Here is an 18827-nt window from a genome sequence, read left to right on the forward strand (position 1 = left end):
ATCTATGTTTTATAACTACAAAGGAGATTACAGTGTAGTATTATTAGCCTTGGTGGATGCTCAATTACGTTTTATTTATGTTGATGTGGGGACTAATGGCAGAGTTAGTGACTCCGGCGTTTGGAACAAGTGCTCTCTAAAAAATCATCTAGATCAGAGCTGTCCACGTTTTGCACTTTTCGGCCGATTTCCGAGGCTCACCGCCTAGCGGCCCCCACTTACGCTCGAGACCTTAGCAACACGTGACCCGATAACCGTAGTTGCTAAGGTCTCGAGCGTAAGTGGGGGTCGCTAAGTGGTGAGCCTCGGAAATCGGCCGAAAAGTGCAAAACGTGGACAGCTCTGATCTAGATAGTGGTACTCTGCACATTCCTCCTCCTGCTCCATTGCCATTTACACAAGATAAGTTTCCCTTTGTAATTATTGGAGATGAAGGTTTCCCATTATCAGAGAAACTTTTAATTCCTTATCCAGGACCTCAGTGTAGTGGAATGATAAACAGGAGAATATATAATTAGAGGTATGTAAACTATTCATACTATTTTTTAAAATTTTATGTCAAAACCTACAACAGTACTAAAATACTTGTTTAATCGTGCGTTGCAGATTATCTAGAGCTCGACGTTGTTCGGAGAATGCTTTTGGTGTATTGGTTGCTCGTTTCCAAATTTTTCGATCCGCAATGCGATATGATCCCGATGACGCATGTAAAATTATTTTAGCTACATGTTGTTTGCATAACATGCTAAGAAGCCAGTCTATTGGACGAGCTATGTATACACCACCTTCATTTCTTGATAAAGAAGACGAAATCTCAGGTGAATTTTATCATGGGGATTGGAGAGCCTAAAACGCAAGAGGCATGATAAATTTAGCTCACCAAGGTGGCAATCGTCATTCAAATCAAGCAATTGCACTTAGAGATAGGTGGTGTAATTATTTTAATACTGTTGGTGCAGTTCCGTGGCAAGAGAGAATGGTTCAGTAAACTGTTATAAACAAATATTGAAATATATACGTTCTGCTTTAAAAAATTAAATATATTTGTTCATTATTTTATTCATCTCTTATTGCTAGTACAGTTTTAGTAAAATTCTTATTGCTAATACAATCTTATAGAAGTTTAATATCTGAACCCACCAACGTAGATTAACTTTAATCTCGATTCAACTTATCTTCATGAACCGAGATTAAAGTTAATCTATGTTGATGAAATTGGACATAAATAGCTTTGATCTTTAACAATATTTAACGTTTCTAGAAATACATAAATACATACTAGAATACATTACTGAGACAGTGAGTACGTTTACACGGCACCCTTAAGGGGATCCTAGTCGGATCCTAAAGTTAGTTCTATCGGTACGGCAGAACCAACTTTATTATTTTGGGATATCTTTTTATTGACTATACAGATCAATAAATCCTTTTCCACGATTAAAGTACTTATAAAAACGGACCGCGTTAGCTATAATTCCATATATAAATCATATAAAAATCAAAAATTACAGTTTTGTTATCGGCTTCTTTCATGCAGCTCGTAACAATACTTATTTAATAAAAATAGTTCTGCAGTTTATCTGTGCATAAAATATAGTATACGCGATAGGGTTAACATGAAGAAATATTAGTAAACAATAAAAAGTGAGATTGCAAGTCTAATAAAAAAGTTATATATTAAAAACATTTTCACGCATATGTGTGCATACGTGCATATGTTGGATATGTGTGGTGCTAACCTATCGTGTGTATATGTGTATACGTGTATATGTTTGGATATGTGTGGTGCTAACCTATCGGAGTTCTTCTTCTTCTTCTTCTGTATTGGCTGCTTGAGCTATTTATGCTCATACACCATTTTAAACTAACCTATCGGAGTTCGACCATCCGACTAGGATCCCCTTAAGGGGATCCTAGTCGGATGGTCGAACTCCGATAGGTTAGCACCACACATATCCAAACATATACACGTATACACATATACACACGATAGGTTAGCACCACACATATCCAACATATGCACGTATGCACACATATGCGTGAAAATGTTTTTAATATATAACTTTTTTATTAGACTTGCAATCTCACTTTTTATTGTTTACTAATATTTCTTCATGTTAACCCTATCGCGTATACTATATTTTATGCACAGATAAACTGCAGAACTATTTTTATTAAATAAGTATTGTTACGAGCTGACATGAAAGAAGCCGATAACAAAACTGTAATTTTTGATTTTTATATGATTTATATATGGAATTATAGCTAACGCGGTCCGTTTTTATAAGTACTTTAATCGTGGAAAAGGATTTATTGATCTGTATAGTCAATAAAAAGATATCCCAAAATAATAAAGTTGGTTCTGCCGTACCGACAGAACTAACTTTAGCATCCGACTAGGATCCCCTTAAGGGTCGGCAGGCGACCCAGGCAAACTCCGAATTGATGTTGGAGACCTCGCGCGGTGACAACGCGAAACTCCGGTTTCAGTGTTACCAACGTTGAAAAACCAATTTCAGGTTCTATGTAGTGGTGTATATCCGTACACGTACACACTATTGCATTGCTCACGCGGACGCACGGTAGAGAGACAAGGATCGATAATCACGTTATCCTTGTTCCTCTACCGTGCTAATCACGTGACATGCTACACGCGAGATACGGCCTGAAAATGCTTTCTGGCCTTCCGTAGCAGAAGGCAGGAATGTAGCAAGGCTAATAAGCACCCACTTTTTGTAAATTTTATATATGCTTATGCACATATGTGCGTATATATAACAAATAGTATCAAAAATTTATATATATGTCTCCAAATTGTACAATGATAAATAATAATGATAAAATAATAATTCGCAGAGTGAACTAATATACAACATGTAAGACACGGGCGCTTATTAGACTTGGCAATTTATTGCTTTTTTACTTCTACTTTTTTATCGATATTTTATATATCGTCAGCGCGATAGAGAGACAAGGAGAGAACGAGTATTTTAATTCTTGTTTAACATGTAGTGGCAATTGTAGATTTATAGGCTAACAAATATGTATTACTTAATTACTTTTTGATTATATTGATGTTACTGTATAAGAATACTTGCTCCATATAAATCGTGATGTAAAGAACATACGAGTAACATATTATAAATAGCTCAATGCAAGGTGTTCGGTCTGTCACCCTGAAGACTCAAGTTCAAGTCTATCAATATGATTTTTTTAAATAATATATTAGAATATATAAAAATTATTTTAAAAAATATATTTTTAAAGGCGATTAACTTTAAGAATTGTTAAATATTGAAAAGATCAATTATTTTACAACTATCATATACATAAAAATGCAAAATAATTCCGTGAATAAATTAATGTATCCTGTAATAAATCAATAATTAATATATATATATATATATATATATATATATATATATATATATCAGGGACCCGGACCAAAACCGATAACCGTTCCATAACCGTTTTTTTAGTAGAACAGAAACCGTAAACCGTATTGAAATTCTGATAAATTTATAACACCGGAACCATAACCGGACCGTTAAATTATTTTCGGTTTACGGTTCTTTTCGGTATTTTTTTCTGTTTTTGCGCAAATGACGGAAGTGTCATGATAACTGTCTCCTCGAAGTGCAATATTATACAATTATAATTATAAGAGTATTTTTGTGTCGCCAGTGAAGAATAAAATTAAGCAATTATTGTAAACGACCCAACTGGCTTAATTGATCTTTATTAATTCGATATCATATATAAATATACAGACTACGTTTCGACCTTTGGTTCAGGTCCTTATCAAGTCTAAAATTAAAGGATAATACTATATAGAAGGAATCATTTTATAAAAGCATAGCGCAAACCAAGTTGAAAACAACAATTATTATAAAGTAAATGATTAAAACATACCTTACTTAAATTTTTTTTCTTTTTTCAACATGTTACAATTCTCTCTGTACTAAACGTTTCGTATAGATGGTAAAAAACGAACTAAGTTAGACATCCTTTATTATTCTATCATAAATAGGGTTTAAATTCTCTGTGTCTTTATGTAGGATGTAGGTTAATCGTGTTGTTAAATTTTTTTATATAAAACATTTCAGCTATCTCTCTTTTCCTAGTATGTGTTTCACGATGTAAAATATTAAAGGTTGTCCATTTAAAGTCATGTAAATATTCATTTCTATATTTGCTTATAACGCTTTGGTTACATCATTAACAACTTACAATTAGTCGATCACGCTATTTTGTTATCTGATGAACATTTCCATAATAAGAACTTACATATTGTTAAGGGAATCTTGTCTAATAATTGCTAAAGCAAACATAGAAATGAATATTTACATGACTTTAAATGGACAACCTTTAATATTTTACATTGAAACACATACTAGGAAAAGAGAGATAGCTGAAATGTTTTATATAAAAAAATTTAACAACATGATTAACCTACATAAAGACACAGAGAATTTAAACCCTATTTATGATAGAATAATAAAGGAAGTCTAACTTAGTTCGTTTTTTACCATCTATACGAAACGTTTAGTACAGATGAGAGAATTGTAACATGTTGAAAAAAGAAAAAAATTTTAAGTAAGGTATGTTTTAATCATTTACTTTATAATAATTGTTGTTTTCAACTTGGTTTGCGCTATGCTTTTATAAAATGATTCCTTCTATATAATATTATCCTTTAATTTTAGACTTGATAAGGACCTGAACCAAAGGTCGAAACGTAGTCTGTATATTTATATATGATATCGAATTAAGAAAGATCAATTAAGCCAGTTGGGTCGTTTACAATAATTGCTTAATTATAATTATTTTTTAAATGTTCTGAAACGTGTATGTATTATCGCAATAATGATAGCTGTGAAGATATTATATTTTCTGTTTTATATATATATATATATAGGTATATATATAAAGTATATATAAATTATATTACTTTAAAAAATTATTATTAATTTTTATGACATATGAAAATATATTTATATATGTATCTATATTATATATACCTATATCTAAATATATTTTTATGTATAATATGAAGTGTTGTTTATTTATGTCATAAAAATTAATAATAATTTTTTAAAGTAATATAATTTAGAAATTAATTTAATTAGAAAAACAAAAAGTAAAAATTTTTAAAAACCGGAACCGTAACCGAAAAAATCATAATTTAAACGGTTTCGGTTTTTTTATTTATCAAAAAACCGAAACTGGAACCGGAACAGTTATTCAATATTTTATTAAACCGTAACCGAAACCGAACCCTAATTTTGTTTCGGTCCGGATCCCTGATATATATATATATATATATTGATTACTGATTTAGAGAGATAGATTTATTACTGGATTAATTTATTTACCGAATTTTTTGCATTTATATATACAATGTGTTTGTAGTTGTAAAATTATTGAAATATTTTCAATATTTAAAAATTCTTAAGTATCGCCTTTAAAAATATATATTTTTAATAATTTCTATATATTCCAATAATAATAAATATAAAAAAATATATATATATACCGATAGACTTGAACTCGAGTTTTCAGGGTGATAGACCGAACACCTTGCATTGAGCTATTTATATGTTATTTATAAGTTCTTTATATTATTCTTTATGCAGCTGATATTTTTATACAGTAACATCAATAAGAAATCAAGATAACACATACTTGTCAATCACATATATATATATATATATATATATATACACACATATATATATATATACATATATATATACATATATATATATACATATATATATAAACTTATAAATATTTTAAATATTCTTTCTAAATTATACATAAAATAATCCTTAAAAAAAATATATATTTTAATATTTAATAAATCATTATTCTATAATTTGAGATACATAATATATGCGAGATACGGCATACAATAAGATACAATTATTGGAAGATATATCGTTATCCTCGTTTTACATATACAGAGAAACAAAGGTAATACGATAGCCGGTTCTTGTTGACATTATCTTTCAATAATCGCATCCGTGTGCTCAATATATTAGTATTTGTGCCTACATGGACGCTACTACATACGCGATGCAAGAGAGACAAAGACAGAACGATTATCTCTCTCCTTGTCAAGCTGTCAGTATGTTACCACGAAAATTTCCCCAGTTCCTTAGATCTAGTGAGAATCGTATCGTCCAGATTTCTCATCAAATAAGTGACATAGCTTCGTGATTTTTTTTTTAATATATTCTTTATATAATAATGCAATCAGCTAAAGAGCCCGATTTTGCATTTTTGCTCTTAAAAATTTATAATAAATTAAATACGGACTCGCGGCTAACCCAACCTTACCCGTTGCTAACTGCACATTTCCCCAAGTTTATTAAAAAATTTTATTTTCACCTTTTTTTAATAAAATAGCTCTTTAGCTGATTACAGTCGAGCTTACTGATTAAGAATATCGTAAATTTAATGAGATTCATTCAGTATTTTGGCTAAAATCTGGATTATACGAATCCGTAATTCCCGGCCGGCCGACAGGCGTCTCCACCGTGTCGCCTGCCGACCCGGAACACCTCCGTTTTCAAATTTTCTCGTCATGACCGCCAATGCTGAAGAAGAGGATAGGATTCTTCGTGTAAATAATCGTTTGTGCCATTTTTCGAATAACGGAGCATATTTGGCAATCGCGTTTCAGGCAAATTTGCTTATAAAGGATGCAAAGACTCTTGAGACCCGTCAATCGTTTATATTCGCGGATGTGATACAGGTTAGGTTTTTTACATCGACAATCGGTAAAGAATATAGAATGCAAACTGTCAACGCACTATTTTATATATATATATATTAATATATATATTTTATATTAAATTATATTAATATATATTTTATATATATATTAATTATTGCAATTAAATATATATATTGCAATAAAGAACTTTCCAGTAAGAAAACACAAATAAGTATATTTATAATAAATATAAATTATATATATAAATATATATATATATTTACATATATTAGTATATAAGTATATATTATTAATACATATTAAGAGCTTTTTAGCAAGAAAACCTAGATAGACACAATGTCATGGAATTGGTTATCGAATAGAGAATTTTTAAAGATGTATGGGAGATATCCAAAAATAGTACAAAATTCATAAAAATTACATAGATTGTTTCCATTTTTATACTAAAACTATTGTAAAAAAATTTGGATTTAATTCACTTACTCATTAAAAATTATTGCAATTTCCGTTAGTTTTATATATAATCTTATGAAAATTCGTTAATTATGTGGATTATTACATTAAAAATATCGAAAAAATGGATATCGTTATATCATAAATTGATAATATTCCAAATTCTTTACATGTATAATTAAAACTTTGGCACAATGTGGCAAAATTGCATTAACATTTATTAAACTGTTTAGAAGAAAATAATAATTTATTGAAATTCTGGCTTTTTCTCCGATTACCGAGCATTCGGTTGTGTCAACACTTGAAAACAGCTTAAAGTTAGAAAATTAAACTATAGTGATTTTCTATAAAATGTATGTACAGCGTGAATATATAACGTTGGTACTTTTGTCTTCAATTATATTTCCCATACATCCTCAAAGACTTGAAAATTTTTCTATTTGACAGCCAATAGTATAACATTATATTTGTATGTTTCTTGCTGAAAAGCTCCCATTATCCATATCATCTTTCATTACAGCATATTGAATGGTCTTTAAATAGCGAATACATTTTGTGCGCAAATATGAAGAAGGCTATCGTGCAAGTATATTCAGTGCGTTTTCCACAATGGAAATGTAAACTCACCGAAGGTAGTGCAGGTTTGCAGAGCGTTGCTTGGTCTCCAGACAATAAATGTATTTTTACAATAGCAGATTTCAATGTAAGTATACAGTATAATTATTTTTGATAACATTTGCGATTCTAAAAAAGAAACAAAATTTAATTTTGAATCCTATTATAAAATTGAAAAGTGTTATATTTATACAGATTCAAATATCTATCTGGAATTTGGAAGATCAGACCGTATCGCACATAGAAAATCTAAAGTCCTCCACTTTTGACAAATTACATTTTAATCCTGATGGTAAGAAATTGGCTGTGATAGTTATGGAGGAAGGCCAGGATAAAGTGGAGATTTATAAAACTGATAATTGGAAGATAAGTCGAGTGAGTAAAAAATTATGTAAACTGGTTTTAAAATTTCACACAGAGATATTTGTACAATTCTTTTGTATAAGATTGTGTACAATTTTATACAAAAATAATGCAATATTGGAGTAGAAATATTTATATTTGTGCATTATAAAAATTACGTCTTTAAATCTAACAATGATAGATCTATATCATATATCTTAACTGAATGATCAGAACTGCTACTTGCTAACTGCAATGTTTTGCATGAATGTTCATTGTTTGGTCGAAACATAAGTCTCTTTACAGTTAAGTGATGGGCCTGGGAAGTATCATATTCCAACAATCTCAACCATATGTTCTCCAAATTAATAGTGATTTTTTGAATTTCTATGCATCCTGTTTCGTATCCAATAGCCAAAACATAAGATCCTTCTATGCAACTTGGCGCAAAGCATAGGGCTGTAACTGATTGGTTTCTTTGATCTAGAATCGTCTTTGGTATAACATCTTTAGTGTTGTCCTCCATCGTCTCTACGAGCCATATACCGATTTTTCCATCTCTGGAACCAGTCGCGAAATAATTCGAATCGCTCGTCCAAGTGCAGCACCAAATTATCCGCGAATGCGGACTGTCTTTCTTTGAGCTAACTGCGATTAACGCGTAATTTTCCCTTTCGTTTTTGAACAACGACCATCTTCTATCTCTAGAGACGGACAGTAAATATCTATCATTCGGAGAGAACTCCATTTGCGTCACCGTCAATTGATGAGAAATCAATTTTTGAACCTGCAACCACGTGTCGGTGCTCCACAAGATAATTGCCGAGTGTTCTAAATTGGTCGATTTGCACGCTGTAGCTAGCAATTGTCCGTCATGTCTCGCTGTCATGCAGAATATTTCGTAACCATGGCCATAAAGCTTTTGCAATTCCGGCCAAAGTGTATTTTGTGCCAGTTCCTCTTCCGTGGGTGGTTCATATGCAACATCCTTCGTCATTGGACTTCTTTCGTTTTCGCGCTGATTTTCTTCGTCGTCAAACGTTGCTTTATTTGTTAAACCAAGAGCTGGTACAGTAGCACCATAGGCTGCCGTAGATTTGAAGTCCTCAACATTGTCGGCTAGTAGTCTTAGACGATTTTTAAACACTGACGTGGTCGCGAAAATGCGCACCACTTTCTCCTCTGCTCCGGAAGCGTACATGTATGGTGCTAACATAACTAAACACGACATGTCGTATCCGTGTACCTGAGGACGCGCGATCTCATGCCATAATTCCTTAAGATCGTTCTTCCACGGCGCATGAATTTTCGTAGTTTGATCTGTGCTGGCTGTGATGAGAAATCTGTAAAGTATAATTTTAAATTATTACCTTTTACGTCAGCCTCTTTTCATTATATTTAAAATTCCAAAATTCTCTTTCACATTTATCATCATTTATACAATAAAATATAATAATTTACGAAAAAGAGAAAATTTTACATATGTTACATTACATATTGTAAATTTTAAAAGGATTAGAGTGTGAGAAACATTCAAAATAATTAAAGAGGAATTTTTTAAATAATTTTGTTGCATCTAATATCTGTGCTTGGTTCTCATTAGCTCTTTTTATATCTGATTTTATATTTATATATCAGAGCCTTTTCAATTTATTATTTTAAAGTGTGAGAAGTTTAAGAACAATTGTGAATTAATAAGATTATAAAGAATTAAATTCAATTCTTTCCAAAATTTTCCCACAAAACTAGTCAGAATTTAGATAATTTCTTGAAATATTTTAATATTTGATTAATTGATACAGACCTTCCTCTCGGTTCCCAGCACAAATCGATCACTTCGGAAAAATGACCACTGGGTGTAGATCGTGGAATCCAATTTGCAATTTCTTGGGAATATTTCCAAATGTGAAATGAACCCTGATAACCATGCGCCAATATATGTAATCCATCTGGACCAAATTTACAGCCATAGAAGCCCAGGGAATTGCCACCAACTTCTCCAACGCGTACTTTCTCAGTCCAAATTCCACTGGAATCGTCCAATTCCCATATTATCATAGACTTGTCCAGCGAGGAGGACAGTAATCTCGTTGTTTGATCTTGATTGTTCCTTTTTATAGGCTGCCAGTGCACTCCATAAACCCAACCTTCGTGACCAGAAAGAACAGATTCCAGAGTAACACTATACTCTCTATCATTTATTGTAAAGGTATCCCTTTTTTGTTCGAGTTCATCACTCGATGATTCCCCGGCGACAGCTTCGGTGATCTTCCATAATCGTATCGTGTTATCTTGCGATCCAGTCGCAAGAAAAATATTTTCGTCGCAATCATAATGGAAATCGATACATCTCACCCAATCTTGGTGTCCGAGTAAACTCTGGACCCTTACGAAATTCGAGTCCGATACATCTTTGGTGTACAATTGGACGGAAGCGTCCTCCAACGCCACGGCCAGGAGAGGACATTTGGCATTCGGCAAGTACGTCAGACGACAGTGTATCGATAATTTCCTTTCGTAGGAAATAGTCTGAATAATTCGGACGTCCGCGTGTCCCTCTCTCGACCACAATTTCACCTCGCCGTTGATCGAACCCGTGCATATCAACAGCCTCGGATGAGCAACGGCGGTAGACAACGGAGTGTCGTCGAATAATTGGAGGGAGTCGACAAAGGTAACGACACTTCCCACGTCCAGGACTGAGGTGACGCGAAAACCGTCTCCTCGTCCTTCCTCGATACTCCAGATGATCGCGGTTCCGTCCACAGAACCGGATAAGAGTTCCGTTTCTGACGTGCCGTCTCCCGGCCTTATCCAGTGCACGGTGTTGACGCGATCACGGTGCCGGTGCAACGTGTGCGTGACGCGACCAATAAACACGCATGGTTCGTATATCGCGATCGCGTTGCACGTGCCGAAGCAGATCAGACCGTTTGTACCCCAATCGGCGCAATGCGGCACGCGATTGCACGAACAGGCGACGTAATGCGTCGAAGTCATCGCGTCCAAGTGTCATCCGCGAGCGCACCACGTGTTACGTGCTTGAATCATGAAGATAAAGGTCGCAATGGTCGCATTTACGGAGAAAATCATTAGGGAATTTCTCTATTTTGACATAAATAAAAGAGAAATTCCCTAGCGATTTTTTCCGCTAGATTACAAAAAAATTATAGAAAATGAATAAAAGGCCCTGCGCACAACTGCGCACAATAGAAGAATAAATATTAAATATTAGGAATAAGAATTATTTTAAAATAATAAAATCGGAAAAACTCTAATATAAAAATACAAATTCGGGTATAAAAAACTCTTAGTAGTTTATTAGCCCTTACTAGTCCTTTATACTTGAATTTGTATTTTTATATCAGAGTTTTTTCGATTTTATTATTTTAAAATAATTCTTATTCCTAATATTTAATATTTGTTCCTAATATTTTCTCTATTGTGCGCAGGGCCTTTGCGTCGCGTGCCCCAAGCATGCCCTAACATGCTTCTTCTCACTTCAATGCGCTTTAATGGAGCGCATTAGGCTGGGTTTAGGCTGGGTCCACAATAGGTGATTTAAGCCCTAAGCCTTAAGAAATTGATCAATCGCAGTCAAGTATGAGGAGAAAACTCGACTGTGATTGGTCAATTTCTTAAGGCTTAGGACTTAAATCACCTATTGTGGACCCAGCGTAAGACAAAAACTTAAGGGCATAAAACATTGTCTTAGAACCAATTTCACCAACGTCGGTTAACTTTAACCTCCGGTTAAACTATATGTTTGTCTCTTTTTAATGAACGTATCTGAAACGAGACAAAGATATAGTTTAACCGGAGGTTAAAGTTAACCGACGTTGGTGAAATTGGCCCTTAAAGTTGTAAGTCAGCCATTCTGCTCAGGCCCTTACAATAGGGGTGCGTTCGTAAACCTTACTCTATGAGGTATAGGTTAACTTTATGGGGACTAGTCAGGTGAATGTGTAGGGACACATCGATCTCCAAGAACTACCTAAAGTTTATGAACGATCTTGAGGTAAAACGATCGCGTAATATAAATTTGTCAAATGTAATTATCATCATATTATTTTGAATAATTATCTTCATCACTGTTTATTTGTAGAATTCTAATGTGGATGAACTTTAATCTCAGTTTAATTTACTTTTTATTTTTTTTTAACTTTTAGAATTAAAAAAAGATGAAAAGTAAGTTAAACCAAGATTAAAATTAATTTGCGTTAAAGAAGTGATATATAATATTTAGAAATAAATGAAAAAATCATATAAATTAACAATTAGTATTAATAATCTTATCGACTTCTAATATTACTATATATTTACCATTCATTATTCAATGTTCGAACTCCTTCTCATCTCCACCATAAAGCATACCTCCAGACATCTTGGAAGATTGTAGGATTTCTTCAAGTGGTAAAATGTGAAAAGTGCGTTTCTGCGCATGACGGGTAAACTCTACCTCAGTCGCGAGCAGGGTACATAAGGAGCACCCTGGGTAATTCCTCAAGAACTTTCTGAACACATGTGGGTAAAGATAGCTTTTCCACCATTGATGTGTTTTTTGACTTTCTGAACGAGTTCAGAGACATTTGTACCCTGCGGGTAACGTTTACGAACGCAGCCTAGGTGATTTAAGCCTTAAGCTTTAGGGCCTGAGCAGAATGGCTGACTTACAACTTTAAGACAATGTTTTATGCCCTTAAGTTTTTGTCTTATGTAACGCACAATACTGTCTTTTGTCTCAAATCTTATAAGTCAGCTATTCTGCTCAAGCCCTTAATAAATTGACAAATCACGGTCAAGTACAATGAGAATACTCGATCGTGATTGGTCAATTTCTTAAAGCTTAGGGCTTAAATCACCTATTGTAGACCCAGCCTTAGGCCGGATCTACAATAGGTGTAATAAGCTCTAAGCCTTAAGAAATTGACCAATTACAGTCACGTATTCTCCTCATACTTGATTGTAATTGGTTAATTTCTTAAGGCTTAGGGCTTACTACATCTATTGTAGACCCGGCCTTATAGTGGGTCCACAATAGGTGATTTAAGCCCTAAGCCTTAAGAAATTGACCAATCACAGTAGAGTTTTCTCCTCATACTTGACTGCGATTGATCAATTTCTTAAGGCTTAGGGCTTAAATCACCTATTGTGGACCCAGCCTTAGAGTGAGAAGAAGCATGTTGGGGCATGCTTGGGGCACGCGACGCGAACAAACCTTAGGAATAGGAATTATTTTAAAATAATAAAATCGAAAAAACTCTGATATAAAAATTACTCTGATATAAAAATTATAATATAAATTCAGGTATAAAGAACTAGTAATGGCTAATAAACTAGCAAAGAGCCCTTTATATCCGAATTTGTATTTGTATATCAGTTTTTTCGATTTTATTTTAAAATAATTTCTATTCCTAATATTTAATATTTTTATCCCGCTATTGTGCGCAGGGCCTTATTTAAAAAAATAAAATCCTGATATACAAATACAAATTCAACTATAAAGAGCTTTTACTAGCTTATTAGTTCTAAGGCCCGATTGCACCAACGTCATTTTGGTTTTAAGCGAGACTTAAATATATATGTTTGTCTTTATTTATTTAGAAAGAAAAATAAAGATAAATACATATTTAAGTCTCACTTAAAGCTAAAATAATGTTGGTGCAATCGGGCCTTAGTCCTTTTATACCCGAATTTGTATTTTTATATTAGGCCCTGCGCACAATGGAGAAAATATTAGGAATAAATATTAAATATTAAGAATAGAAATTTTAAAATAATAAAATCGAAAAAATTCTGATATACAAATATAAATTAGGACGGCTGTATAAAGGGCTCTTACTAGTTTATTAGCCCTTATTATTAGTTCTTTATATCCGAATTTGTATAATTTTTATATTAGTCTTCTATTTTATTATTTTTAAATAATTCTTACTCATCTTCACATTTAATATTTATTCTTAATATTTTCTCTATTGTGCGCAGGGCCTAAATTTACTAGGTTTGAATAAAATTATAAATTTACTAATAAACTCGGGGTGCTTTCCAGCAACGACACAGTGCGACACAGAGTATCTCTATCTTTGTTGTTCACTCGTATTGAAAGAAGATAGAATGATACTCTGTGTCGCACTGTGTCGTTGCTGGAAAGCATCCTCGCTCATTTTTGTAATTTTCACCCAGTTGTGCATGGACGTAAGAATACCTGGACGGAAAATACCCTTTTAGACGCGGGGAGTAGTTCCTGAGGGGTGAGAGGTCTACGGTAGCGTCCATTTTAGATGCCTCAGATTTAGCGTCTATTTTCACGTCGCACGACGTTAATCGAGACACACAGATTTGTATAGACATCTGTGTTGAGACATTATACACATTCACAACGATAACATTCCGTGAAATTATCCGCCGCCGCCATCTTAGATGCCTCATATCCGTGTCAATAGACATTTCATTCCCTTCACCCTTTGTGCTTCACCCCCGCAGTATTGCGCTCCGTCCAGGTATTCTTACGTCCATGCCACAGATTAATAGACAGATAGCCAAAGACCTGGATGAAGGCGAGACCGGCATTTCTCACTGATTTCAGCGCCATATCGTAGTAGTGGCCAATGCAGTAACTACTAACTACATTCCCAAAGAATAAGTCATTTTCGAAGTCAAAAGTTGCGTCGTTAATACGACGGTAATAGTAGTAATTGTGGGATCCCAGGTTCAAAACTTGGGATGGCATAATTTTTTTTTGTTTTTTATTATTTTATATGTATATGTTATATGTATTATTTATTACGTAGACATAAATATTCGGCATATATTTATTGTTTTTTAGATACGCATATATCTTCTTATATATTTAAAATGTATAAAATAATCATAATATAAATAAAATATTTTTACAGAGAAATATTTTTAGAAATATTTTTACTTTTTAAAAATTTATACATTTTTTAAATTTTCTTAAATAATCTAATAATGTTAGAATACACACTTTTCATAACTTACGGAAAACATTCGGATTAAAAATTTAAAAAATGTATGAATTTTTAAAAAATTAAAATATTTCTAAAAATATTTTATTTATATTATGATTATTTTATACATTTTAAATATATAAGAAGATATATGCGTATCTAAAAAACAATAAATATATGCCGAATATTTATGTCTACGTAATAAATAATACATATAACATATACATAAAAAATAATAAAAAACAAAAAAAAGTTATGTCATCCCAAGTTTTGAACCTTGGATCGATCCCCACAGTTACTACTCTTGTGTTCTCTCGCTGCGCCAGCGGTACTAATCAAAACTGTGTCTTTCTTTAGGCCTTATAACAAACATGAAAATTTCTCTAAATATCCAATATAAAAAAAAAAAAAAATATTACTTACAAGGCGCATTGGACGAAAAGCTCGAATACGGATCAACTTAAATTCAATACAGATTCACTATAAAAAAGGAGATCAAAATCGGTGAAGAGTCAACCGCGATCTCTCCTTGAAAGTATTGTTAAAAAGTTACAGAATAGGGGTGCAGGGGCGAAGTCTTTTGGTAAAGTTAACGGAGTTTAGCACGGACTCGAACCAGGGGCAGTCTTTTGGTAAAGTTAATGGAGTTTAGCACGGACTCGAACCAGGGGCAAAGTGTGTCGGTAAGGGGCAAAGTCTGTCGCACGGAAATGCCGAGCTTGCCTTTTTCAGACCTTTGGCTATCTGTCTATTAATCTGTGTCCATGCCCAGTTGTATGATACAATCGACTCCCTGTTCTCTATAGTTAAAACTGAGAAATTCCCTAGAAATTCCCTATCGTCACTCGTCTGGCGCACAATAATTGAATTTTTGAATTATTTCAGAGACTCATCTGTGAGCGTTTACGTAGCATCGACGGGATCCGCTGGTCGCCGAACAATGAATTGTTATGCATATGGTGTTCTTCTCCCGCAGAACCAAAGCTGCTTGTTTATTCTACTGTGTGGGAGAAACCCGTGGTCGCGTTTACCCCGTCGGAAATTGTACGGCCATTCGAAACCTGTAAAGAACTTAAGGGAATCGAAAATATCGAGTGGTCTCCAAGCGGACAATTATTAGCTGTAATCGGATTTAATGAACTGGTAATTTCTCACATTTGTTACATTTTATTTAGCTTCGTATTCGTTACACTCTAATAATTTTTAATTTTTTACAATCTATATACAGATCGTTCTTCTTAACTACATCACGTGGAAACCATTGTCGCAATTATATCTAGATCCTGTGATCAGGGAATGTAATTATCTAACGAAAGTGTACAAGGAATGTACTGATTCGGAAAAAACTTCTGATAAACGCTTTGCTTCTTGCGAAGAATGTGTTGGTAAGATATCAACGAATTAACAATTAATAAATAAGATATGCTGTTAAAAAGAAAGAAATTTATAAAAGAATCTGATTTTTAATTCGAAATTTCAGTACGTGAAATACACGAAAGGCCAATATATATAGAAATTGGAAAGAAAGATGATAATGACAATTTCTCGATAGCAAAAGTAAAACTATTTGAATTTAGCACATGTGGACAATACTTGGCTCTAAAACATGAACTTTATCCTACCACATTGTGGATATGGAATATCTGTACGGACTATCTTGATTATTTGTTACTCGCAAATCCTATTACAGGTTTGTAAAATTAAAAATCAAGTTGATTCTTTTGTGAAAATAATGTTGATAAATTTTCTTTAGCTATTAAATGGAACCCTGTACATCCACAATTGCTCGTATTCTCCGAATGTACACGTGTGTACGAATGGACTCAAAAAGGTGTAAAATCTGTGCCGCTGTCTAAAAATATGACAATCGTGGATGGAAATTGGCATCCCACAGGAGAAAAGGTTGCATTGTGCGGTTACAACAAATCGATGATTTATGAGATCGCGAATGTATATTAATGAATAATATATTTTTTTTATAAGTTCGTTTTTTATATTGTGCTATACAATTTTTTGATATCGTTTTTTATAGGAAAACAAGTTTTAAACAAGTTTTAAAACAAGTTTTAAAACAAGTTTTAAACAATAAAATATTACATACACTGCACTTATGATCGAAATTAATGAAAAATATTCATAGAGATCATATGCATCATAGTTGTTACAGAGTGTATGTAGATCGATTGATGAAAGATGTTGAGTTGCGCGAGAAATATATAGCAACAGTTTTCTCTATTCAGGAGTGTAGTTATAAAATGTAATTTATTTTAATTTTATTCTTTCCTTAGCCTAATAATTTTTAAATCCAAATAATAAAAGTATATTTTAATTATACATTCTTAATGATTGTCACATTTTTATTCAAAAATGACGAATAAAAAATGCCAATCTGAATTAATTTTTTAAATTCAAGCACAAATGTATTTTTTTTTCAATTTTTTCCATACAAGTTTTAATTTCCGTAAAAATTTATACAATCCGTAAAAATTTTTCTCGTTTACAAGATAATGAAACATGAAGAATTTTGCATTCTCGATTTTCGCAGAGGATTGAGAAAGCTTCGGCGATAGAATTATTTTGTTGAACAATCGCAACTTGCAATTTTTGCAATCAAGATTTGAATGATGTGAAAAATATATACATTGTGAAACATAAATTTTGATTTCAAGATATATGCAGGGGGCAGAGCGCACTGAAAATGGCGTAGTGTCTACATTACTGTCGGAGAAAGCGAGTCTTCGCGAATGGTTGACGCACGACTATCTATTCGTGATACATTATACACGAAGAAGATCAAAAGATTCTAAGCGGGTATATATGATTATGCGGTTTATGCACTAACATGCGCGATTCCCCACCCGCGCATGGTGAAAACATATTTTTCTAAGGCGCTTCTCTCGCGCGATGCGTCTACCGTCTACTAGTGCCTTATCTCACTTTTTATCGAGAATTATCGAGAAAGACGACCGTTGCGTGGGAACGCCTATTTTCTCCACGATGGTGACAACGAATGTAGGAAAGAAGGCATTTATTTCGCGTCGTCATAGACGACCATGAAATACCATTGATACATTATGTCGTTTAACTAGCGAAAAGAAATTATATATGCGATTTAATGAATATTAATATATTCGATAATTTTTTTCACTTTCCTAAAACTGGAAGCTGGATACAATAAACTAATTCTAGCTGGTTGCCGCACAATACTGTAATTAAAATAAAACAAAAAAATAAAAATTTACTTTAAAATATTATGTTTGTAACTAACTTATTATTTGAAATTAAAGGAAATTTACCTGATATAAATCCAAATAGAAATATATAATAATGTCAAATTATATATATAGAGAATATGTTTAAAAAAAATTTTTTTTTAAACTTAAAATTTATTACATATATTTTTGAAAAACTTAAGTCAATATTTTTACATAAAAATAAACAATTTAATATATTCCTTTTTTGTATGATATTTTAATAACTTTTCATTTTTTCACTTGAGACTTTAAAAAGTAATTTTTATTTTAAGTTTTTCATATTCTACATTGAAAATACGTAAACAAATTTATTTGATTTACAGGTTAAAACACATTTTAATTAATTTAAATTCAAATATAAAAAAATTAATACTACGTCAGTGGCCATCAATTATTTAAATTTTAAAAAGACGTAATATACTATAAAATGGTAACCAGCTATATATAGTTGAC

At 32.6% G+C, this 18827-nt stretch overlaps 2 protein-coding genes and 1 long non-coding RNA gene across 4 annotated transcripts; 2 read left to right on the top strand and 1 right to left on the bottom strand.

Moving 5' to 3' along the window:
* Positions 1-273: 273 nt before the first annotated feature.
* LOC145941353 (uncharacterized) lies at positions 274-1039 on the top strand. The gene is made up of 2 exons (XR_014426168.1): positions 274-520; positions 607-1039. It is a non-coding gene; the product is annotated as an uncharacterized LOC145941353 (long non-coding RNA).
* A 5306-nt stretch (positions 1040-6345) lies between these two features.
* Positions 6346-17165, top strand: LOC145941767 (WD repeat-containing protein WRAP73). Of its 2 annotated transcripts, none has more exons than XM_083048046.1 (7): positions 6346-6760; positions 7716-7898; positions 8006-8185; positions 16006-16263; positions 16349-16505; positions 16601-16765; positions 16874-17165. In XM_083048046.1, exons 1-7 carry the CDS (start codon positions 6590-6592, stop codon positions 17077-17079), a joined length of 1320 nt encoding a protein of 439 aa, XP_082904172.1. In that variant the 5' UTR covers positions 6346-6589; the 3' UTR covers positions 17080-17165. The 2 variants fall into 2 exon arrangements, with proteins under 2 accessions (XP_082904172.1, XP_082904171.1); XM_083048045.1 differs by having other exon boundaries at positions 6348-6760; positions 16601-16810.
* On the bottom strand, positions 8291-14638 carry Elp2 (elongator complex protein 2). The gene is made up of 3 exons (XM_083048044.1): positions 14358-14638; positions 9957-11193; positions 8291-9495 (listed from the first exon to the last, which is right to left on the bottom strand). The coding sequence occupies exons 2-3, from the start codon at positions 11150-11152 to the stop codon at positions 8328-8330; spliced, it is 2364 nt and encodes a 787-aa protein (XP_082904170.1). The 5' UTR covers positions 11153-11193; positions 14358-14638; the 3' UTR covers positions 8291-8327.
* Positions 17166-18827: the final 1662 nt, after the last annotated feature.

The sequence above is a fragment of the Prenolepis imparis genome, unplaced genomic scaffold (genome assembly GCF_030444845.1).
Source record: "Prenolepis imparis isolate NDT839.2.m4 unplaced genomic scaffold, iyPreImpa1.0 SCAF_10, whole genome shotgun sequence".
NCBI classification, from domain to species: Eukaryota; Metazoa; Arthropoda; class Insecta; order Hymenoptera; family Formicidae; genus Prenolepis; species Prenolepis imparis.

Excerpts from the sequence above, each read along its gene's own strand:
- LOC145941767 (XM_083048045.1), top strand. The coding sequence starts at position 6,590 with ATGACCGCCAATGCTGAAGAAGAGGATAGGATTCTTCGTGTAAATAAT. Across the intron at positions 7,899-8,005 it reads TTACAATAGCAGATTTCAAT|ATTCAAATATCTATCTGGAA; the intron begins GTAAGTATACAG and ends ATATTTATACAG. Across the intron at positions 16,264-16,348 it reads TAATCGGATTTAATGAACTG|ATCGTTCTTCTTAACTACAT; the intron begins GTAATTTCTCAC and ends ATCTATATACAG.
- Elp2 (XM_083048044.1), bottom strand. The coding sequence starts at position 11,152 with ATGACTTCGACGCATTACGTCGCCTGTTCGTGCAATCGCGTGCCGCAT. Across the intron at positions 9,496-9,956 it reads TGCTGGGAACCGAGAGGAAG|ATTTCTCATCACAGCCAGCA; the intron begins GTCTGTATCAAT and ends TATACTTTACAG.